The sequence below is a fragment of the Phytophthora sojae genome, assembly GCF_000149755.1.
Source record: "Phytophthora sojae unplaced genomic scaffold PHYSOscaffold_2, whole genome shotgun sequence".
In the NCBI taxonomy this organism is placed as follows: Eukaryota; Oomycota; class Peronosporomycetes; order Peronosporales; family Peronosporaceae; genus Phytophthora; species Phytophthora sojae.
In genome coordinates this window covers 5,889,777-5,911,507 of record NW_009258116.1, presented here as the reverse complement: position 1 = coordinate 5,911,507, position 21,731 = coordinate 5,889,777, and the positions used below count along the sequence as shown (strand labels likewise).

At 55.8% G+C, this 21,731-nt stretch overlaps 9 protein-coding genes across 9 annotated transcripts; 5 read left to right on the top strand and 4 right to left on the bottom strand.

Moving 5' to 3' along the window:
* Positions 1 to 109: 109 nt before the first annotated feature.
* On the top strand, positions 110 to 1,822 carry PHYSODRAFT_485256 (hypothetical protein; the record flags this gene model as incomplete). Its single annotated transcript, XM_009521661.1, has 1 exon — positions 110 to 1,822. One exon carries the CDS (start codon positions 110 to 112, stop codon positions 1,820 to 1,822), a length of 1,713 nt encoding a protein of 570 aa, XP_009519956.1.
* Positions 1,823 to 1,896: 74 nt separating this feature from the next.
* On the bottom strand, positions 1,897 to 2,834 carry PHYSODRAFT_487522 (hypothetical protein; the record flags this gene model as incomplete). The annotated part of the gene is made up of 3 exons (XM_009521660.1): positions 1,897 to 2,552; positions 2,639 to 2,678; positions 2,742 to 2,834. The coding sequence occupies 3 exons, from the start codon at positions 2,832 to 2,834 to the stop codon at positions 1,897 to 1,899; spliced, it is 789 nt and encodes a 262-aa protein (XP_009519955.1).
* Positions 2,835 to 3,004: 170 nt separating this feature from the next.
* On the top strand, positions 3,005 to 3,811 carry PHYSODRAFT_418777 (hypothetical protein; the record flags this gene model as incomplete). The annotated part of the gene is made up of 2 exons (XM_009521659.1): positions 3,005 to 3,187; positions 3,287 to 3,811. Coding segments are annotated over 2 exons (708 nt in total), but the record flags the coding sequence as incomplete, so codon positions are not given.
* A 61-nt stretch (positions 3,812 to 3,872) lies between these two features.
* On the bottom strand, positions 3,873 to 7,049 carry PHYSODRAFT_478138 (hypothetical protein; the record flags this gene model as incomplete). The annotated part of the gene is made up of 8 exons (XM_009521658.1): positions 3,873 to 3,992; positions 4,113 to 4,433; positions 4,566 to 4,751; positions 4,917 to 5,087; positions 5,178 to 6,047; positions 6,090 to 6,350; positions 6,492 to 6,755; positions 6,963 to 7,049. The coding sequence occupies 8 exons, from the start codon at positions 7,047 to 7,049 to the stop codon at positions 3,873 to 3,875; spliced, it is 2,280 nt and encodes a 759-aa protein (XP_009519953.1).
* A 326-nt stretch (positions 7,050 to 7,375) lies between these two features.
* Positions 7,376 to 9,523, top strand: PHYSODRAFT_359310 (hypothetical protein; the record flags this gene model as incomplete). The annotated part of the gene is made up of 1 exon (XM_009521657.1): positions 7,376 to 9,523. One exon carries the CDS (start codon positions 7,376 to 7,378, stop codon positions 9,521 to 9,523), a length of 2,148 nt encoding a protein of 715 aa, XP_009519952.1.
* Positions 9,524 to 9,680: 157 nt separating this feature from the next.
* Positions 9,681 to 11,207, bottom strand: PHYSODRAFT_487132 (hypothetical protein; the record flags this gene model as incomplete). Its single annotated transcript, XM_009521656.1, has 2 exons — positions 9,681 to 10,256; positions 10,290 to 11,207. 2 exons carry the CDS (start codon positions 11,205 to 11,207, stop codon positions 9,681 to 9,683), a joined length of 1,494 nt encoding a protein of 497 aa, XP_009519951.1.
* A 1,416-nt stretch (positions 11,208 to 12,623) lies between these two features.
* Positions 12,624 to 15,203, top strand: PHYSODRAFT_325756 (hypothetical protein; the record flags this gene model as incomplete). The annotated part of the gene is made up of 7 exons (XM_009521655.1): positions 12,624 to 13,052; positions 13,157 to 13,196; positions 13,269 to 13,465; positions 13,579 to 14,295; positions 14,376 to 14,448; positions 14,518 to 14,632; positions 14,921 to 15,203. The coding sequence occupies 7 exons, from the start codon at positions 12,624 to 12,626 to the stop codon at positions 15,201 to 15,203; spliced, it is 1,854 nt and encodes a 617-aa protein (XP_009519950.1).
* A 3-nt stretch (positions 15,204 to 15,206) lies between these two features.
* On the top strand, positions 15,207 to 15,416 carry PHYSODRAFT_419943 (hypothetical protein; the record flags this gene model as incomplete). Its single annotated transcript, XM_009521654.1, has 1 exon — positions 15,207 to 15,416. A coding segment is annotated over one exon (210 nt), but the record flags the coding sequence as incomplete, so codon positions are not given.
* A 5,422-nt stretch (positions 15,417 to 20,838) lies between these two features.
* On the bottom strand, positions 20,839 to 21,279 carry PHYSODRAFT_422151 (hypothetical protein; the record flags this gene model as incomplete). Its single annotated transcript, XM_009521653.1, has 1 exon — positions 20,839 to 21,279. A coding segment is annotated over one exon (441 nt), but the record flags the coding sequence as incomplete, so codon positions are not given.
* Positions 21,280 to 21,731: the final 452 nt, after the last annotated feature.

The following is a 21,731-nucleotide window of genomic DNA, read 5'->3' as shown; positions in this document are numbered from 1 at the left end:
GGCGTGTTGCCCGCCGGCACGACTATCTCTTCCATACAGTGCGGTAGTCTTCATTATTCAGCCTCCTACGCACATGAGTTTGCCTGATTTTAGGCCGACAGAGACCGAAATGCCGCTACCGGAGCAGATCGAGCAGTTCAACCCCAACTCGGCGGCAATGCTGGGCGACTCGAGGGACAGCTTCTCCCCGCTGGACGCGTCCCTGGGCTACGCCAAGATGCGCTACGTGTACGACGACTACATTGCCGGCGGCGCCTTAAGAAGCGGAGGAGCGCCCAAGCTCTTCTCAAGGGAATACATCGGACTCGTGGCGCAGTACGCGGCTGTGGGCTTCATCGACGGCGTCTTGCCCAACGTCATCTACCCGTTCCTGCAGAACTACCTTAACTTGCCGGGCTCGCAGACGACTACGGCCTCGGTGCTGGTGCAGCTTCCGTGGAGCTTTAAGGTCTTCTACGGCATCTTATCAGACTGCTTCCCAATCCGCGGATACCGTCGTCGGCCGTACATGGTCATCGGCTGGATCGTTACGCTGGCTATGCTCTTGATCATGGTTTGTACACCCGAGGGCTCGCCCTATTTCACGGACCCGTCTTACCGCGATGTGAAGCCCGAGGACTACACGCCCGAGATCATTGCGACGATCAACTACGACGCGGCCAAGGACGGAAGCATCTACGTCATCCCCATGATGGGGTCCGCCTTCGGTTACCTCATGGCCGACGTGTGTGCGGATGGCATCGTGGTGGAGCTGGCGCAGCGAGAGCCGCTTGAGGTTCGAGGAAGGACGCAGACGGTCATCTACACGACGCGGTTCGTGTTCAACATCCTGGCGCTGATCCTCGTGGCCTTCTGCTTTAATGGTGAAGACTACGGCGGCGACTTTGACTTCTCGCTGACGTTCCCGATCCTCATGTTGATCGTGGCCGTCGCGCTCGTCCCCATTGTCCCGGTCACGTGGTTCTTCATCTACGAGGAGAAGCGTCCGGGCGACCACAAGAGCTTCAAGCACTACATGTGCGAGCTCTGGGACGTCGTGCAGACCCGAGCCGTGTACCAGTACATCGCCTACCAGTTCTTCTCGGGCATCTTCGCGTCGTTCACGTACGTGTCGAGTTTCCCCATCCAGACCACGTGGGCGAACGTCACGCCGGTCGAGGACAAAATCGCAGGCTTCGTGTCCACGGGCGTGTTCGCCGCCTCGGTCTGGTTCGCCGGTAACCATGGCCGCGACTGGGACTGGCGACGCACTACCGTTGTGACTATGATCGCGAATGTGAGCCTGGACGCGGTGTGCAAGTTGCTGACGATCTGGAACGTGGAGCGCTCGCCGTGGTTTTGGCTCGGAGTCCCCATTCTTCAGCAGATTCCCCAGGGCATCAGCTTCATCGTGGGTTCGTTTATTATGGTGGAGCTATCAACTGAAGGCCACGAAGGAGCCATGTACGGTCTCCTCACGACGGTCTTCAACCTCTCGACCCCGTTCGCAACCGCAATCACCCGCAACGTCAATGGTGTGTATGATCTGTCCACGGAGCGGATCCAGAACGACAGCTACGGCGTGAGGCACGACGTGACCATCACCGTCGTGATCATGTGGGCCGCCAACCTCTTCTCGCTCGTGTTCCTCGTCCTGCTCCCGCGTCAGAAGGAGCAAACGCAACTCATGAAGCGCATCGGAGGCTCGAGCTACATGATGGGGCTTATCACGGTGATCTATCTCACGTTCTCCCTCCTGTGGTCCGTTATGACCAACGTCATGAGCATATTCGACTCCACCGCATGCCTCGTCATTGCTGGCGGCGATGGGTGCGACCAATAGATGTAGGTAGGTAGATAGGCGTTAGAGTTTCCCCTAGTATCTATGTGAATGCCATGGCGTGCAAGTTTATTGATTCATTCAGCTGAATTCTCCACTTGGGGCTTTTGAAACTTGGCGTGCAGCCAGACGCGGTCCATAGTGACTCCTTTCTTGCGATTCCGCAGACGCACAGTGCAGTACTCGTTCTCCAGCGTTTGAAAGCCACCTTCCTCGAACTGCTCCTCCAGATTCTCTTTGGAGAAGAAGTACGCTAGCGTGCCGTCGCTGCGGTAGTACAGATTCGGCCCCAGCTTCTTTGCGTTGCGCCGCATCGCGAGGTCGTACAGTCCGTAGTCTCGGAAGCAGACTATTCCACCGGGCTTCAGTGCCGCGTAGATCTTCTGCAGAGCACGGGCGAACGATCCCGGCGGCACCGCCGACAACACGAACACCATGAGCACAATGTCGACGGACTCGAGCTGCACCCCTTGCAGCTCCTCCTGGGCGATGTCGCACACGAAAGCTCGGCACCGCGTGGCGTCGTACTCCGGATTCTTCTTCAAGATATCGATGGCGTGTGCGCTGAAGTCGCACACTTGGGCGTGCACGTTCGGGCACTCGGCCAGAATGGGGAAGATGGCGCTGCCGTAGCCACACCCGAGCTCCAGAACCTCCACCACCACCTCCCGCTCCGGCGCGTAAAGCTCCGGGAACTCCTTGACCAGGTAGTTGCGCGGCTTGTACACTTTGCCTACACGAACCAATGCATCAACAACGACATTGACTCAGCCTCAAGACCACTGGTACTGTTCTTATCGTAGTGGCAGTCAAACCTACCGTTGTTGCGCTGGTGGAAGACGTCCCACTTGTTCTTGGCCTCTTCGGCCAGTTGCTGCGTCTCCATGCGTCCCTCCTTGTCCTCCTCTTCTTCCAACTCAACGCTGTCGTCCTCCAGCGTCCGGCATTGCTCCGCCAGCTCCTCCCACTCGAAGTCATGCGAGTGGAGCTGCACCTCGCGCTTGGGCTGCGCCATCGTGGTCTCAGCTGTCATTAAGTGTAATCCCCATCTGTATGCTTTATCTTATTGTTTACCTCTAGTTAGCGACATCTAGAGACTAATTAGGTTTGCTTCAATAGTGACCAATAGTCGCTGTTATCCACAGTAAACGAATGGCACCAGCGAAGGAGAGGCGCCCCAAGAAGAAGGCCAAGAAGACCAAAGGCAAGGGCGTCAAGAGGGACCCGGCAGCGTTCAAGCACAATGGCGCGAACGTAATACGCACGGGCCACGTGGTCTTCGTGGGCCGCGTGCCCTCCGCCCTGTGCGCCAGCGAGCCCGCAGTGCGCAACTACTTCGGCGAGTACGGCACGCTGCTGTCCGTCTCGGTGCGTGCCCAATGCCAACGCCAACGCCAATGCATCGGTCTTTTATACTCTTGAAGACCAAAGAGGCGCTAATACTTAGTTGATTCATTCTGTGGGTAGATCCACCACAACTTCGTGGACATGGAGCCGGACGGGTTCATGTACCTGGAGTACGAGGAGCAGGAGGAGGCAGATGCGGCGGTGGAGGCCGTGAAGGACAAGGTCGTGGGGCTGACAGTGTATAACGCCAAGTCCAGGAAGGCGGTGCACCCCGCGACCATCACGGGGATGCAGGCGTCACTGGCGATGCGTCGGGGGGAGCCGCGGCTGGAGGTGGACGAGGAGATGAAGGACCTGCTGCTGGGCAGACAGGAGGCCAACCGCTTCTCGCAGAGCCAGCAGCAGGAGCAGGCCATGGACGAGGAGGACCTCATTCTCCAGAGCCTCTCGCAGCACTCGTTCGCGCACTCGCAGCCCAAGAAGAAGAAGAAGAAGAAGAAGGACAAGGACAAGGACAAGGAGGAGAAGAAAAAGAAGAAGCGACGCAGCACCTCCGACGCAGACGTGGACGCGTCGCCCAAGCCCACGAAGAAGGCCAAGAAGGCCAAGAAGACGAGAACCAACAGGGTGGCCATCCCCACCGAATAGAAGACACGCCCGTGTTGCTAGATATGATAATTAAAGGTATTTTAGAGCTCACTCCACTTTACTGCAAGGACGACGACGAACGCTTCTCCTTCATGCGGCGCAGCAGCAGCTGCATGCGCTCGCTAGACGAGCAGGTGCACGAGGCGTGGCCACAAGTCGGACATTGCTGCAATCTGGCCTTCTTGTTAGGGGGCTCAGTGCTGCCAGGAGCTTCGGTAGACGCTGGAACAGTGTCCTCGTGGTTCTCTTCGTCTGAGCTTGCGGTTGCGAACTCGTCGGAGCTAGATGGGAGCTCGACAACTTCAAACTCTTCGTCTTCCCAGTCTTCGTCGTCATTGTCATCTTCGTCCTCTTCATTTTCTTCGCTGTTGGCCGTCGCGACTGCAGCAAGCGCGAACTCATCTTCGTCCGCTCGGAATGCGGCGTTAGGGGTTATCTCGCTTGCGCCGAGGGGTGCAATCAGCGTGGAGGTTACTTTGCGCTTCACGCGGGTGCTTGAACCAGTCTGCGAGCTGGGGGCTGAAGATGCAGCGGAACAATTGAGACTCTTGCCCACAATGCGTCGCTCCAAAGCAGCGAGGGCGATCTTCGTACGTTCATTGCCTGGCTGACCGAGATGCTGCAGACGAAGAGGATGATGGAGGCGCGGAGAGCGTCTAGTACCCGCCTGTCTTGGGGTGGACTCCACGAGGCGTGACGGCGATGACTGTGGAGACTGAGACGGTGTGAGCAGTGAGTTCGCACTTTCAACAGAATGGGCGTCTGAGTCGGACATGAAGGCGTCCTCCTCGAAATTGCCTGCACTCCCGGCGTCTTCATCGTCGTCGTCGTCAGTGAACTCCATCTGCTCAAACTCAGAGTCGCTCTCTTCGTTCTCGGACGAGAGCAGTTCATCGTGCTCATAATCGCTATCGTCTTCCTCCTCTTCACTCTCCCTCTGGGTCATGCGCGCATCCATCAGAATCCTCGCTTGCCCGGTCAGGCCCAACTCTGCCGTGGAGGTGGCAGCCAGGTCGGACGGCATCGCAGTCGACATAAACTCCTGCGTCTGCTCGCCATCACGAGTCGTTGACTCGCCATTTGCATCCACAGCCGGACGCACTCCTTCCTCCGCAGCAGCAATATTCAGCTGGTTCTGCTGTAGCTTCTCCTTGCTGTTCTTCTCAGCGTCCATAAATGACGGCCAGTTATGCTTGCACGTCGAGTTAAGGAGCGTCGCGGGGCTGATGAACGACCATGACGAGAAAAACAGAGCTGGATGCAGATTCTTGATCTTGCAGAACGCCGCGTCCGGCACTTTCTTCTGTCCACTAGCTCCAAACGCAGACGCACGGGCTTTACCAGCTCCAACGCCACTCGGGACATATCCACCAACCGGTTGAGCCAGGAAAGCGTATCGCACTGCTTGGCCAAGTTGTTGCAACTGCATTGCGGCTTCTAACCTTGATCTCTCCGCCTCGCGTCGCCGCCTCAGAATCCGATTTCGCAACTTGTCCTCTAAAAAATCCTTCATGGCAACGGCGAGATCCAGCGAGTCCTCATCGGGCACTGTCAAGCCCTTCGCAGCAAGATCGGCGCAAAATCTCGTCGCGATGCGCTCCCAGCGCTTCCGAATCTCGAGACGGCTCCGATGAGGGAGGTAACTTTTAGCTAGCTGAGCGAAATGGTATTTCTCCTTGTGCAGCTCAACGAGACCACGCGCTATCCGAAGATCCTCCTCGAGTAACCAGCCAGTGTTCCGAGGGTGCGGCGGAGAGGCCTTCTGGTGGAACGCCTTCACTGCGCTCATGCCGGTCCTCGAGCTGATCAAGTACTTGTACCGGTGTCGGAGATTATGCGGCTTCTTGGTCGGGAGGAAGTGCTGCCGGATTTGCTCAAACGACTCAAGCTGCGTGCCAAAGCGCTTGATCCCATGAGCCAGCAGATTGTCCTCCGTCACAGTATACCCTTTCTTGGAGATCCGACGCTTCTTGACCGCTATTAAGTGCATATCCAGCTGCAGCATTTGCTCTTGAATCGCCCGATTACGGTCTTGGATTGAACAGCCACGAGCAAAGCCAGCCGAAAGCTCATCAACCGTTTGCGAGCCTACCAGCTCGAACATCGACGGGTGGGCCACCGCCGCGTGGGCCGCCGTCAGCGACCTCGTCACACGTCTCAACGCCAGGAGGTTTTCGGTGGTGTTACTGTTACCCTCCGCGCCTGACGATTCATCCGTCGAAGGGGGTTTATCCTCACTGGCATCAACATCTTCAACTTCACTCGGTCCAGCAACAGCAGCTCCAGCTACACCACCCGTCGTCGCTGGATTCAACTTGGACAGCAATGCGTTCTTGTACTTGAGCGCCTTCTCACCTCGTTGCTGCAGCTCTTCGATCATCGCGCGGCACTCGGCAAGCTCCGGGGTCTTCTTGCCTTGGGACAAAAGGTGGTAGCTCTGCAGCAGCAACTGGAGGTGCTTGTGCATCTGCGACGCCAGTTGAATGCATTGCGTCTGCGTGACCGCTCCCCTGTGTCCTCTCAGCATGGCCGGCAGCTTCATCGCCACCGGAGGCGTCGTCGCCGCAGCATCAGGCACCGCAGTAGCAGCAGCAGTAGTAGAAACACTTGGCAAAGCTGCGTCACTGCTCTCCAGCGTCAGCAAGTCGTCCCTGATCGTCTCCCGCGCTGGAGCGACGGCAACAGCAGCAGATCCGTAAGCTCCAGAAGCTGCAGCCGCTGGGACCTTGGTGAACGTCAGCGTCGAGTCCAGCAGCAGGTCCGTGAGCTCCTTCTTAGAGATGCCTCTCCTGGCGTCCTCGTCCTCATGGTCGTCCTCCTCCTCGTCGGGCCGGTACTCCTCGTCCTCTTCGTCCAGGAAGGACAGATTCTCCTGCTCGTTGGGCAGCAGACTCGACAGGAAGCGCTGGTACTCGCGGTCCTCCTCCGTCTCGACATGTGCCTATAGACACCAGTCAATGATTAGTCCACATGCCACACGCCGCAGCACCGATACGTCATCAACTTCAGTTGCAAGTTGCCCTTTTGACTATTTTTGGCGCCAAATCTGGGATGGTTTCAAAGTTTTTGGCGCCAAAACGGGTCCTTGTCCTTGCCTTACCTCGAGCGCGGCGTCCGGCAGCGAGGCCTCGAGCGTGTCGATGGGCACGTCCACGAGCGAGAACTTGGTGCGCGTGCGGCCGGCGATGGTGTCAGCGTCGCTCTCGACGCCCGCGGGCTCCGCATCGTCCGCCATAGTGTCGAGCCGCCAGTCCCCGCGCTGCTGCAGATTTGGCTCAGCTCTGCGCGCGCAGAATGAAATCTGCGACGTGTGACGATACCCGTTCGGTGGTAAGTACTGTGCAAGCTGGGACGGTTCGGGAGCTGCAGCCAAGTACGTAAGCAGGATGCAGCGAAGCGACACTTTCAGGCTCCAAAGACCAGCAGCCAGCCTTGGTCACTAAGCCTACATAGAGCTGCTCCATTGCAGTCGATTGCCATTGATTGCCATTGAGTTCATTGTGCATTTTGCGCTCCAGTCGCCAAGCCGCTTACAGTCAGTACAGTACTTCTTCATCGGCGATGGCCCCCACCACTTCCTACCCGACGTCGGCCGCTGTGGGCAGCGTCGTGGATTCCTCCACCTCCAGGACATCTGAGTCCAGCGCCAAGCTGCTCTTCGAGGCCGCGACGGACCCGAACACTGCGTCGGCCATCAACACGGGCATGGAGTTCCACGCTGGGCCTGGCTACTCGCCCTTCACGCTGGACAAGGGCTTCGTGGCCGGCTTCGAGCGCCAGACACCGCCCTTCGGCTTCAACGGCCTGGGCGAGCTCGTGTACATGCGCACGTACTCGCGCGTCAAGGCCGACGGCACCAAGGAGCGCTGGTTCGAGACCGTGGAGCGCGTGATCAACGGCACTTTCACCATGCAGAAGAAGTGGCTACAGCAGCTGGGCCAGCCCTGGAACCAGGACGAGATGACCCGCGTCGCCCAGGAGATGTACACGCGCGTGTTCCAGATGAAGTTCACGCCGCCCGGACGCGGCCTCTGGGCGATGGGATCGCCGATCACGGAAGAGCGCGGGCTTTACGCGGCGCTGAACAACTGCGCCTTCGTCTCGACGGCGGACATTCTCGAGCTCGAGACGCCCGCGGAGCCCTTCTGCTTCCTGATGGAGGCGGCTATGCTGGGTGTTGGCGTGGGGTTTGACACCAAGGGAGCTGGCAAGTTGCTCGTCCAGGGCTGTGACGAGACCAAGGCGAACGTGTACGCTATTCCGGACTCTCGTGAGGGCTGGGTCGAGTCGGTGAAGATGCTGCTCGAGGCACACTTCCTGCACCAGCCCGCGCTCAAATTCGACTACTCGTTGATCCGCCCTGCCGGTGAGCCGATCAAGGGCTTCGGTGGCATCAGCTCCGGTGCCGGCTCGCTGATCGCCTTGCACGAGGCCATTGAGTCGATCCTCAAGCCGCTGGCCGGCAAACCGTTGACTGCGCGCGGCATCGTCGACATCATGAACCAAATGGGCGTGTGCGTGGTCTCGGGTAATGTGCGACGCACTGCGGAGATCGCCTTCGGTAACTACAACGACGAGGAGTACGTCGACCTTAAGAACTACGAGAAGAACCCGGACCGCGCTGCGTACGGCTGGACGTCGAACAACAGCATCTTCGCGGACATTGGCATGGACTACAAGCCCATCGCTGAGCGTATCGTGCGCAACGGTGAGCCTGGGTTCGCGTGGCTCGAGAACATGCGCAACTACGGTCGCATGAACGGGTTCAAGGACGACCGTGACCGCAATGCTTCGGGTGGTAACCCGTGCTTGGAGCAGACGCTGGAGTCGTACGAGATGTGCTGCCTCGTGGAGACTTTCCCGTACAGCCACGACAGCCTCGAGGACTTCCTGGAGACCCTCAAATACGCCTACATGTACGCGAAGACGGTCACGTTGGGCCAAACGCAGTGGCCACGGACCAACGAAGTCATGCAGCGCAACCGCCGCATTGGCTGCAGCATGTCGGGAATCGCGCAGTTCATTTCGAACCGAGGCCTGAACGAGTTCCAGCGCTGGTGCGAGGCTGGCTACGACCGCATCCAAGAAGTGGACAAACAGATCTCGGCTCGCTTTGCCATCCCGCGGTCCATCAAGACCACCTCCATCAAGCCCAGCGGCACCGTGTCACTGCTTGCCGGTGCTACGCCGGGCATGCACTACCCTGAGAGCCGATTCTACATCCGCCGCATGCGGCTGGACAAGCACTCGGACCTGCTATCAGCGCTTCAGCGTGCGGGCTACGAGATCGAGCCTGCCCATGAAGCCCCAGACTCGACGTTGGTTGTATCCATCCCTGTGGACGTGGGCAAGGGCGTACGAACGCTGTCCGATGTGTCAGCGTGGGAACAGTTCGCGCTGTCGGCGTTCCTGCAGCGCTACTGGGCGGACAACCAGGTGAGCTGCACCGTGACGTTCGACCCCAAGACGGAAGGCCCGCAACTCGCGCGCATGCTGGACTACTTCCAGTACCAGCTCAAGGGCATCAGCCTGTTGCCCAAGTTGGAGCTGGGCGCGTACAAGCAGATGCCGTACGAGGAGATCAACGCGCGCACGTACCACACGATGAACCAGAGCATCGAGCCTCTGCAGTTCAACGTGATTCAGTCCACCGAGACGGTCGTCAACGTCCCCGACAAGTATTGCGAGGCCTGTGTGACGGACCCCTAAGCTACAGATGTAGGGCCCGTAGGTCAGTAGTTTGCTAGCTAGTCATTACCAAGAATTCATGTCATTCCCTTAGTTAGTTCCACGCAGCAAAAAAAACTCACACACACTTGAACTGCTTCGGCAAAATCTTCGAAGATCCATTTCTGAATGACGTCGATCAACTGGAGTGGGTGGGCGAAATGAAGGCATCGAACGCAGCAACGAACTGCTTCACGCTAACCAAAGACTCCAGGCTCTGAAGAACTTGGCCCGTATCCGTTCTCACGGTTTGCATCTTGAACTGTTTCTCCAAATCGCTTGGCGTGATAAAGCACAGGCTGAACCGGTCCGCGGGCACTCCGACGCGCTGTAGCCACTTTATAAACTGGTCCAACGGCTCAGCTTCAATTTCATGATCTGAGTGGAGAGTCGTCACTAGGCCATAGCATTCGGATTTGTTGGTGTCCAAGATGAATGCATCCAGCGGCTTGAATGCGGGCGACGCCGGTCGGAAGTACGTCCGGCCGATCTGAGCTGCGTGAATCCCGCTGAGAGTAGAGAATTGTCTAATCTCCATATCCCTCGACAAAACCACGCCACCGGAAGATGTGGGAACTCCTCTATCTTTCATATTCCCCAGAATGAGTTCCAATGGCGCTTCCGTGCCAAGCGAACGGAATTGCAGCTTCTGTTGCTGGGTAACCCATTGGTGACACAGCATCCTGTAAATTGTGCCTCGAAATGCGGCCGTTTCCTAAAAAAAACCGCATTCTTCTTGCGCTGTGACGATCTTGGATAACTTGCGCAGACTTTTGTCATCCATCTTGTCAATCACCTTCTCGGCAATGTAGTCCGACTGGAAATCCGTGTGTGATGTGGCTCGGAAATCTTTCGAGAAGGGCGTCATCTTGAGGATGCTGCTGTGGTCGTGCATCCTGTCAATCGGTCGACGATTACACCAAGCGTAAGAGATGACGTCCTCCGCAGTGAACGACTCAATTGCCGTCGCCAGCTTCTGCTCCGCCTCCATCTCTGTGGTAGTGAAAATACGTCTCGGAACCCCACCAAACTTGTTGAATCTTGATATCAACAGCTCGTCCGATAGCTTCAAGTCGTCGCTTAGTATCGAGTTGCAATCCTGAAGCTCGTCCAAGGTCCATTCTGGCATGATGTACGTGTATGAGTTGACTTTGGCGTAATTGTTCATCCCCTTGAGATTCCGAGACGCGAACAGAATCGACACCCCGCTCCAGCCATTTAGCTTCGATGAGTCTCCTTCGATAAGCCGAAGCACACGAGGTTTGCTCATGAGGGAGTTGACGTCTGCGTCGTCCAACTCGACGAACTCCTTCGATTCAGGGAGATACTTCTGGAAATCGCGTCCACAATTCAGCACGAGGTCAAAAGGATCGAGTTTCTGTGCGTCCACTCCGTCGTCACGAGCGAGCCGAAACATACAATACAGGTAGAATCGGCTCTTGCCTATGCCCGGATTGCCCGTCAGAACCATGTTGGCGTCCCGATTGCGATCGAAACACAGCTTCACTTTGCTCATCAGCTCGTCGAAGATCGTGGCATAAGCAGATCGCTCCAGGATTGCCTTGTACTTGGTCATCGGGTGCATCAATGGCGGAAATCCAGGCATCACGAAATAGCGGGCGCTAGTGGAGTCGCGTTCATGTAGATCATCATCCACCTCGTGCATTTTGCGTTTCTTCGGATCCATGGTAGAATCGTCGTCTTTAGACTCATCCGCTCAAAGCCGCTTGTGCGTTAACAAGTGATTAGGGAACAGTTTGTCTTGCATCGCAGCTTGAATCGGCGGTGGCGACGAACGTGCGGGCGTCCTCCTCCCGCGGAGGTCGACCGAGAAATGGCCTCAACGCTCTCGAAACAGAAATGAGGTCACCCCACATCAGTCCCGTACAGCGTTGACCAAAACCCCAATTGGTAGTGTAGTAAGTGACTTTATCCTGGTAGTGCTACGGTAGTAGACTACTGCCAGTAGTACGTACAGCCCAATGGCCCTCTTCGGAAAAAGTTCCAAGATGCAGTTTTTCGAGGCACTTCAGGTAAATTCACCTGGAACCGCACACTTTTACAACATTCATCCTGTACATAAAATTTTGCAGTGCCCTCCCTCATTTTTTTCCACTTTCCGACGCCTTCGTTGGCCACGCGAGCGCCGGCGTGCGGCATGAACGCCAGCAGCGAGAGAGGAGAGAGGGAGAGAGACGTTCCCACTGCCTAGAGGTCACTGCCAAGTAAGGATTGCCTACGACAAGCAGCGCCAAGCAGCGCACGTGGCGGGCTGCCTGATCGCGTGCGCACGACGGCATGCACGCGAGAGATCGCGCGGCGGCGGGAGGGGGCTCAACAGAGCGTGTGATGGCCGTGCTCGAGAGCTCTCGATGGCACGCGGGTGCTTAAGTCCCTGTGCGCGCACGCAGAGTTCGTGGTGCTGTTATTGCAGCAGAGCCCGATGCATGCAGGCTCCGCCATCCTTGGTGGTGTGGCCCACACGACCTTCTATTCGATTAAAAAGTTCCAAGCTTCAGGGAGCCCCAGAGCTGCCTGAAACTTTGTCACTAAAACGAGGTAATCTTGGAACATTTTTTGCGGTTCCTGGTAAAAAATGAAACAGGGTTCGGTAGTAGTCTCCAGAATAGTAGCGATAGTAGTACTAATATCACTACTATTACTATAGTAGTGCTATAGCAGTGGGGTCTGGGCCTCATAGTAGTGATAAAACTATAGTAGCGAGAAAAGAGGTCACTAGTAGTGATAATAGTAGTGCTAATATCACTACTAATTCCCCGAACTTCAACCCACGTAAGATCTTCAAAAGGCGCGCAAATTGGTGGTTCTCCGACCCCCCCCCCGCGCTTCGAGCTCTTTCGTTCATTTCTCGATTCTCAGGTAAAGCCAGACTGATGAAGTGTGCTAATATAGACTGACATTGGGGGAATCTAGAGGAGACTTCGCCGTGCAGTGTGTGTGGTCGGCCCGTGCATCACTTGTGCAGCAATGAACTCTGCACCAAGCCCGACGTCAACCTCGCGAAAAGGTAGCGCTACCATTAGTGGTCTTTGCACATAACGTTTGCTTACTGATGCTCTACATGCAGGCTCTGCAGCCACGCTTGCGTGAGCAGGTTCTTCAATACGGACAGCGACTCCCAGGAGTTCACGCCAAGCAGCCAATCCGGCATATCGCCACTGTGATCGACCTCGCCCAAGATGACGCCGAAGAAAAAGAAGAGCCCGTTAACAGTATCCCCGATGATGGCGTCCACAAGCCGCCAGCAAACTCGACCGACCCGGTGTGGGAGCTTATCCACCGCTTGGATACACCTTCTATCTACAAGGACAAGACGTACACGCATATTTGTCTGCTTTGCGTGCAGACGAAGACGTGGCAGGACTCACTCTGCCGCGCTGGCAACGCATCGAACGCTGAGACCCATCTAGTGTCCATTCATAAGGACCATGAGTTGACTATCCAAGAGCAGCGACGCCGGCTAACCCGTGCAGACCGCTACATGGTGCAGGTGGGGCCCAAAAATGAAGCCAAGCGGGAAGTTACTCCAAAAGCAAGATCACAAGCAGATCACCCCCTAAAGCGCCAGAAAACGTTGTGGTCAACTTCGGGGAGCAGAAAACGGGCCATATAGCACGGTGGCTGATTCGTGATGGTGCGTTTTTAAAAACTTTTATGACTTTGAAAGCTGCTAAATCTCATTATTGCTATGTGTATCTGTGCCTAGGGCATGCGCACAACATGGTGACGACTGCTGCTTTTCATGAAATGCTCGTCGGCATTACGGGCAACCCGAATGTCACTGTACTCTCCACCAAGATGTATAACGACATTCTGGACAACCATTTCGAGAAGTTTACAGCGGACGCAGCTGAGATGTTCATCGAAGAGTTTCAAGAGCTGGATGAAACGCCGTTCATGACGGTGGAGCACGACCTATGGACAAACAGCGCAAAGAATAACATTGTTGGAGTTCAGGCAGATATATCAACCACCAGTGGCGACCTGTACGCCTTGCTCTCCTTGCTCACGTGAAGAACGATGGACATGATTCCAAAGAAGTGGGCAAACTGATGAATAATCAACTGGAGACACGCTACGATCTGGATGTGAACAAAACGGTTCGCTTCACGATATCGGACACTGCTCCAGGCGCGCGAAAAATATCGAGGCAATTCGACTCGACCCTGCAGACGGACTCTGCGATGCACGCACTCAATCTCTGTATTGGCTATGGCATCGGGTTGAAGGAGAATGTGCGCAACGAGTACAAGAATAACCCAAAGTCGGAGGCGTACGTCCAGACGCGGACTGTTGTGACAAAAGGTGGGGCATTCCCAGAAGGTGGCAATGTGATTCGAAAACTACGTGCTCTGAACAACTTCTTTGCTTCGAGCAAGTCCCCGGAGCGTGTCGCCCGCCTCAAGGACGTCCAAAAGTTTCACAAGCTACCCCAGCTAGCAGCTTTGGTGAACATCGACGTTCGCGTGGCGTCCACGATTAAGTTGTTTCAGCGTTTGATCATCAACTTTTCTGCGTTCCAGGCATTTTTCCAGAGCGCAAACGTGGCCAAGGACGAGAAGCATGTCTTCAACCGAATCACCGACGCAGAATGGGCGTTAGTGATTCAAATGGAGGCGATCATGCACGTGGCAGAGTTAGCACTCGTGGAGGCTCAGTCGGCGTCCATGCTTTCTTCGACTATGTATGTGCTGCTGTGTGTGGCTTCCGCTCGCATGAACTCGTACAAGACTGTCTAAATGGTGCTCGTGACACGGGGACGAATGAGAAAAACTTCCCGCGGGTCCAGCTAACGTTGCCCGATTTATCGGAGCTCGCTCAGCGATGCATCACGCGAACGCTTCACCAAATTGCTGAGCGTCTCCCACAGCCGTCCGTGCCTATGGGTATGGCCTTGCTACTCGATCCACGCACGAAGTCATCTGCCAAACAATTCCTTCGCGTTCCTGACACAGCGGAGGCTGCCACGGACAAGATATTGGAGGATGCGAAGGAGCTAATGCGCGTTGAGCACCGGGTTTTCTTCAAGGGCCTGCATGCACGTGACAAGGAAAACGTCCACAACGCAGCGTCTGCATCAAGCTCCCCACCAAGCTAAGATGGTGCGTCGAAAACTGTGCGCCTGTTGCTGTCGAAAACGCATGATTAACCATCTACGACAAGCAACTGGCGTGGAAGCAGCACGGACAGCGCAAGGTGGCGACCGGTTAATTTATAGGGGGGTTGAGCATGCGAGTTAGTGCTGACAAGACCTTACGGCCAATGGTCAATGGTCCCAGGCAGTCCATGACGGCGCGCGACGTGAAGTTCTCCGAGGCGATGAGCTCCAGGCACTTCCACTGGCGGTTCTCCACCAAGAGAGGCTAACAGTGGTTCAGACACTGAGACCGACTTGCTGTATGGTGAAGAGGTATCTCAGCCGTCTGAGGAGGCCAGTGCTGATGCCACGATCAACTCCAAGGCGAATGCGTTGCTAGACCAGTGGTTTGACCTTCGAGTCGATTGGGCTGAGGTGGCTAAAAGGCAGTATCCCGCCAAAGACGAGTACGATACCGTGCTGGCTAAGCTGAGCGTGCGCGACAAAAAACGAGGTGTTCGTGTGTGGAATGTTGAGCAAGTATGCAACAACATTGACGTCTGAAGCTGGTTTCTCGAGGCTGGGCAGAAGGAGTTCCCGTCAGTTGCAAAACTGGCACGCGTCTGGCTGGGACGGGGCTGCTCAACTGCGTTCCAAGAACGCGTGTTCTCTACAGGCTCCTTTGTGATGAGTCCACTAAGAACGCGGAGTGCCAACGAGCGAGCACAAAGGCAGCTGATACTGCGCCACAATCGTCTCGAGCTCGCGCGCGTGGAGGATCTGGTAAGCTCCGACAGTCTGGATAGTAGTGCTATAGTAGTGACATTAGTAGTGATAACTACTAATTTCATTTCTTCACTACTAATAGTAGTAGTAGTGATAGTGACTCACAGTCGAATAATAGTAGTAGTATCACTACGAGCCAAAATTCTCACTACTACCAAACCCTGATGCTGAAGGCAATTTTCCCTGGACCGGAATATGTGTGTCCACACAAAAGGTAGGTATCGATTCAATACAAATTTCAAGTACAACCTCCTTATATTTTTTGTTTTTGGCATAGACATCGCAGATTTTCTATGTATTGCAGGTGTTTTACGACTTTGTATTTAAATTATAAAACTATACAGGGGGCAAATGAAGGCAGAAGATGATATCTTGCGGTATCGATTTGGGCGGGGTTCTTTATGGCTTCTATAGCTTATAGCTTGCCTATTGCTTTGCTTTCTCATGCATGCACCATTGCTCTGCTTTCAGCAACCATTCTAGCCCGTACATTAAGTATGGGCTAGATGGTTTCAAAGCAGTCAACGACTTCCCACTACGCTTGAAGCATGCCCCGCTGCCGCTTCAAGCAGATCAAGTTGCTGAAGTTAGACCGCTGGAACATCAGCCCCAAACACATCGACGGGGACATTTCCAGCACACGGTAAAAGCTGAAGTCCACCTGTAACGACAGTGACTAGTCGGACAGAACATTACCTCGGTAAAATAATAGATTACCTCCATTTTATTATACTCCGCCCTCACGTGCTTCGCTAGACGTGCCGGTTGCTTTTGCGACGTCAGAAATACACAGGCGCGAGCTCTGGCCCGGATCTGATCTCCCTGAAAGTCATTTTCCTCGGCTGCAGCCTCTTTGATAGCGGGTAGCTCGTAGCAACTGGTGCGTTGTTCCTCCGAAATGTAACCACGGGCTAGTGCGTTTGGCATCACTGCGCTCAATCGAGAGGCATAGGACCCGCACCAACGTGTGAGGCCCACGCTCATAGAGTACTTAATACCACCAGGATCAGGGAGGGCGATGGTGTCGCATAGCGCTCAAGATTTTGCCATGGCCGTGTTACCATAACTCGGTCATCGTAACCGAGTTACCGTAACACGGTAAGATGCCGAGCTGCCGTATCGTGCCACCTTGTAGTTGACACAATATCATGTGCTTATTTACACCGCAGTGATTGAGTCTTTCAATGGCCTAAAGCGTTCATTTATTCACGTAATGTCTAGCAGCGTGGATCGGCATGACGGCGTGGCCGCACAGCCGCAGCCTTCGAAGCTAAACGTGTTGGTGCCTATGAAAGCTTGCCACTGGTGAGCAGACACGACCATCCGCTAACCTGAGCTTGATAGAGTCATTAATACGCGATGAGGAGTTTATGTGACGCAGTAGAGCTGGAAGCTGGTGCTATCGTTCGAGCCGATCGTCTAGCTATACATTTGCCATTAAGCACTACGAACTCGAATCAACAACACACGACAGCGTTGTACATATCCGTTGGCATACCGCGTCCAGGGTTTCTCTTTACTCGTACCAGGAAGACGTACATGGCAAGAAGCACCGAACCTCGTTGTGGATAAGGAGTCTATTTCGCCGCTAAAGCTAGAAGCGGGTGCTGTCGATTGACCGACCTGTTACTGTCGCCGGGAAACCCGCCACTTAGTACTACACAATCAAATCTACTCCGCCTAGTAGCCTTATAGATATACTCAGACACAATTCAAGGTGTGTTCTAAAGTTCCCCTGACCTTTCTTTAGTGAGCACGTCTAGCTACGCGACGCGTCGCTGGCTGCCGATCGCTACTAGAAGCGAACGCAGTTCTGCGCTTTAAGCACGCGTTCGCGTTGACTGCGACCACGACCCGAAAGACCTGATCAATGAACAATGCATGCTCGAGATCCAATCACACAGCCTTTCAGGCCACGCTAGCCGCGTCCAGCGGATGTGCGGATGCGCGACCTCACAATGTGAAGTTTTACGACTCAAGGGCCGTGTTCTCGAGACGTCCGGATTAAATATCACGGGCCAGGCGGTACACAGAGCGTCTAAAGGTGCTGGTACCCACCGACTAAACGAGGAACCGTGGGCGGGACGTGAAGCTCGTTCGTATCGGATGAAATGTCCTCCGAATCGGATGAATTTGGCTGGCCAAAGTATGTCTGACGCTCGTCCAGTGTTTTGGCTTTCAGAATGAGCTACCGCTGAACCTGTCCGACGGCTCTGGTACTTCCTGCATTGCTTGTGGGCTACAGCTGCGATATTTTCGGTCGCAGTGCCCGAACCAGAGCACACGGCGTTCTCGGTGTCTGCGAGTGTGCCAAGGCTAAGCTCGTAAGGGCTACGTTCAACGTATCATCCCCGGAAGCCGTGGTGTATCGAGCTCGATCCCAGTGATGCGTTGGCGAAGGCGGCGGTAACCAAGGACAAGTTCAGCGGCATGATCTAATGGCTTTCTGGTAGAGTCGAAGGCTACTCGTCAACGAAAACGGAAGTTCTTGTGTGAACTAAGGACACAGCGATCACAGAATGGAGAAGACACGAACTGCAGAACGCCTTGCGGAAACCCTCGCTGTGACCCCAGGCCAATATGATCGCTAAGATGAGCCCTTGACCAAGTGACCGCGTCCCTTACTTGATCTTTGCGAGTGTGGTGCAGCAGAGATGTTCACGGGTGTAACAGTGAATAAATGCGTGTTAAACCTCAATGATTTCTTTGATTGTATTGCATTTTGTGTGGGTCTTCGAGCTTGACCACGTCTGTTATGTTCTGCCGTAGCTCATTTTGATGTAAATCATGCTGTTGTTGGCAGGCTCTCAGCTACCCAAATACAGAACTTAGACTCTTCTTGCTGTGTTTGCATGTTAGTAGAAGGCGCACGAGACACTTTGTCATTGCGCATGCAGCAGTGAAAGCAAAGTGGCTTTGGTCATCACACGAGTGGGAGTGCATGCCAATCCGTAGCACTCTGTGCTGGCTTCAACAAAGTGTTCTCTCCAATGTTCTGTCCGGCTATGACAGAACACTGGACAGAACACCAAACTTGTTCTGTCCGTCTAGCCACAGCCACCTGTAACACTAACCCGGTGTTCCGGCGCACGCCGGGCACGCTCTTCAGCGCAAAACGCCCACAGACCATATTCGCCCGGTTTCAAGCTTCTATTTTTCGTGTGCAGCAACAAAGTTTGTCCCTTCCTTTCTGCTACTGAGAGAAAATGACCAGCGAGTCAACCCGTAATTATTTAGTATTTTCTAGATTTGTATTGTTTTTATTATTAAAGAAAGCACTACCAGTCCAACCCTCTACGGCCATTAAAATCCTGGTGGTGGTCTTACTGTTTTTTTCTTCTTCTACAGCTTTGTCGTTATCTCCACTCCGAGTGCCCTTCTTCTTGCACCGCGTCGGAGGGAGATCGTTAACACAAGCTGCTCACCTAAGCACGTAGGGAGCGTCTCGGTAAGCAGGGTCTCTTCCAGTGCGAGGCCGTTCAGTGTCGACCAGACGTTACTGGCCTGCACGCATGGCTAGGATAGGGATGGCTAGGAGGAAACGTTATAAGCACTAGTGGTCGGGTAGCCCCACTAGCTGTTTCCAGCTCGTAAAGCCCGGTTATATACAGCAGGCAGTAAGAGCCCTTCGCACACTGGCACATGCGAGCTCCGCGCCACTCGGCCGAGGTGCTCCAACACCACAGCCCCCGTGGTCTCTCTCCACAGTCCTGCCGCCCTACTCGAACACTGCCCTCATCTGTGCACTGGCCTACCACTGCCATACCTTCGCTATTGCCGTCGCTGTGGCCGACGCTCTTCGTCGCTGCTCCAAAGACCGGAAACCCGTGCGTTCGGCGCAACTCGTGTATATTAGTCTTGACTCACCACAATCCTGTGAAAAACCGCAACTGAGGGTCGAGTCGGCCGACCGCCGCTCGGTATCCTCCTACTCAATCCTATCCCCGCTGTATCTACTCCTACGCACGGGCGCCTGCCTACCTACTGGACCTCTCCCTCTTCGAATCCTTCTCCATGCTCGTGGCCTCATAGCCTCGCGTTCCTGTCCTTGATCTCGCCTCTCCTCGCTCGTATACTTCTTCGCCCTTGTCCCGGCGTGTCGCCCACGCACTGCGATCTTCTGTCGTCGCCATCGCCAACTTCAACCTCCCACTGCTTGCTAAACGACCGCCTTCAGCCGGTGGCACTAGTCCACTGGCTTGCCCTCTTCACCACACGCCTCCTGCCGTACACCACGACCCGATCTGGCCGATGTCCACCACACTACTCGTCAGTCAAGTCGATCACCAGCGCGCGATCGTCTGGCGCTGCCTGTTCGTGGCCCTTCGTCACGTGACAGGCCATCCAACTACACGCCATCCCCGGCTCCAAGGTCGTCCTCGACCTTGGCAGCATCTTCGAACTGGTCGAACTCTGCTTCCGTGAGCCATCGCCGTCCCGCTGGTCGTCCTGGCCCAGTGCTGTACTCCACTTGGTGCTCACGCACGTAGCGTCCTGCGCGGTTGCGCACTCGCTGGCGTGCTCGTTCAACAATGTAGCCAGCGGTCTCCACTTGCAGGAGCTCCGGCATTGGCGGCTGCCATCGTGCTCGTCCTCGTCCGCGCAGCATATCCACCGCCGCACCTTGTTCGTCGCGACCCTCTGCGTCTTCGCCACCGCCGACAGCTTCTCCGACGCGCACGTGCTCGTCTTGCCCTTCGCCACTTCGTCGCGCAGCGCCTCCCTTGTCACCATCGGCTTCTTTACCAGCATGAACCCCAGTAGCTCTGTCTGCACCAGCCGCCTTCGCTTCTGTGGCTTCCGACTCGTCACGCGCAGCCCGCCGTCGAGCTGCTCAAGCTTCACGAGCGTCGGCTTCTCGTCGTCGTCGCTGCTTCGTCTCTTCACTGGCCTTGGCTTCGACATCTGCTTCCACCTTGCACTTCCGTCCTCGATTCCTTACTGGCAGCTTTGGCTGCGCCACCAAGCTCGTCCTCACATCTTCAGCGTCCTGTGCGGCCGCTGCTATTCCCGGCGTCGTCCTCGCCGTTTCGCGACTACTGGGTGCACGGACCGCTGGAGCACACGCTTCTCCACTGGTCACATCACCCATTGCATCGTGTCGTTTCTCTTCCGCGTCTTGTCCGGCCAGATTTGCACTGGTCGGCACGGGCTCTCCTGCTCCGCCCGGAGTGGATTCTCCGCCACCAGTCGTCTCCTTCGTACTTCGCCGTGCGAAACTGCTCTCCTCCGCTTGCGACGTCATTTGGCCTTCTTCTCGGCCTTCAGTCACTACTCTTCCGTCGCCTGTAGCGCCCGCGTGCGCTGTAGCGACAGCACTTCTGCCATCGTGCTGTCCCTCGTCCTGTCCGTCACCAGGCTGCACTGCGACTGGCTCCTCGTCGCCGCCGTCGCTCCTCCGCAGCTCTGCGTCGTCGTCCTCCAGCTCTGTGATGATCTTCTCCGCGATCACGCCCAAGGAGTCGCTCGGACAGCGGCTCGGCACCAAAAAGCTGCAGTGGACGATCGAATGCTCGTCCGTGTCGTCGCGCACGACCTCCCAGTTGTCGAACCCTGCCGACTGCACGGTCCTCGTCGGGCCCACCCACTGATGGGCCAACTTCGTGATGCCCTGGCCTCGTGGAGGCTTGAGCACCCACACCAAGTCTCCAACCTCGAACGTTGTATCCTGCCGTACACGTCGATTGTAGTACCTCTCGCGACGCAGTTGGTCCTTCGCCAACGCTGCGTGCGCTGCTTCCGTGGCCCTTGTCATGTCGTCGACCAGCTTGCGGTAGTACTCCGCAAACGGCCCGGTCTGCGTGACGCCGCTGCTGCGAAGCAGCTCGCTCGGCGCGCGCAGCTTCCTTCCCATCATGAGCTCATTCGGGCTGTAGCCTGTGCCCGAGTGTATCGCCCCGTTGTACGCGTACGCTGCACAGTGCAGCCACTGATCCCAATCGTCCTGAGCCTCTGCCACATACATCGCCACCATGTCCTTCCAGGACCGATGGATGCGTTCCACCAGCCCCAGCAAGGCCGGTCTGTAGGGTACAGGCGTGATCTGCTTAGCCTGTAGAGCCTTCACCAGCGCGTCCAACACCTTGCCGTTCAACTCCGGCGCACCGTCCATGACGACCTCACGCATGGGGCCGTACACAAACACCAACTTGTTCGCAATGAACTTCGCGATGTCCGGCGCGGTGTGCGTGGGCACAGCCGCCACCACCGCGTACCTCGTAGCGTAGTCTACCGCCGCCACTACATACCGATTGCCCTCCTGTGTGACGGGCAACGGCCCCGCCACGTCGTGCGCCCAGCGATCAC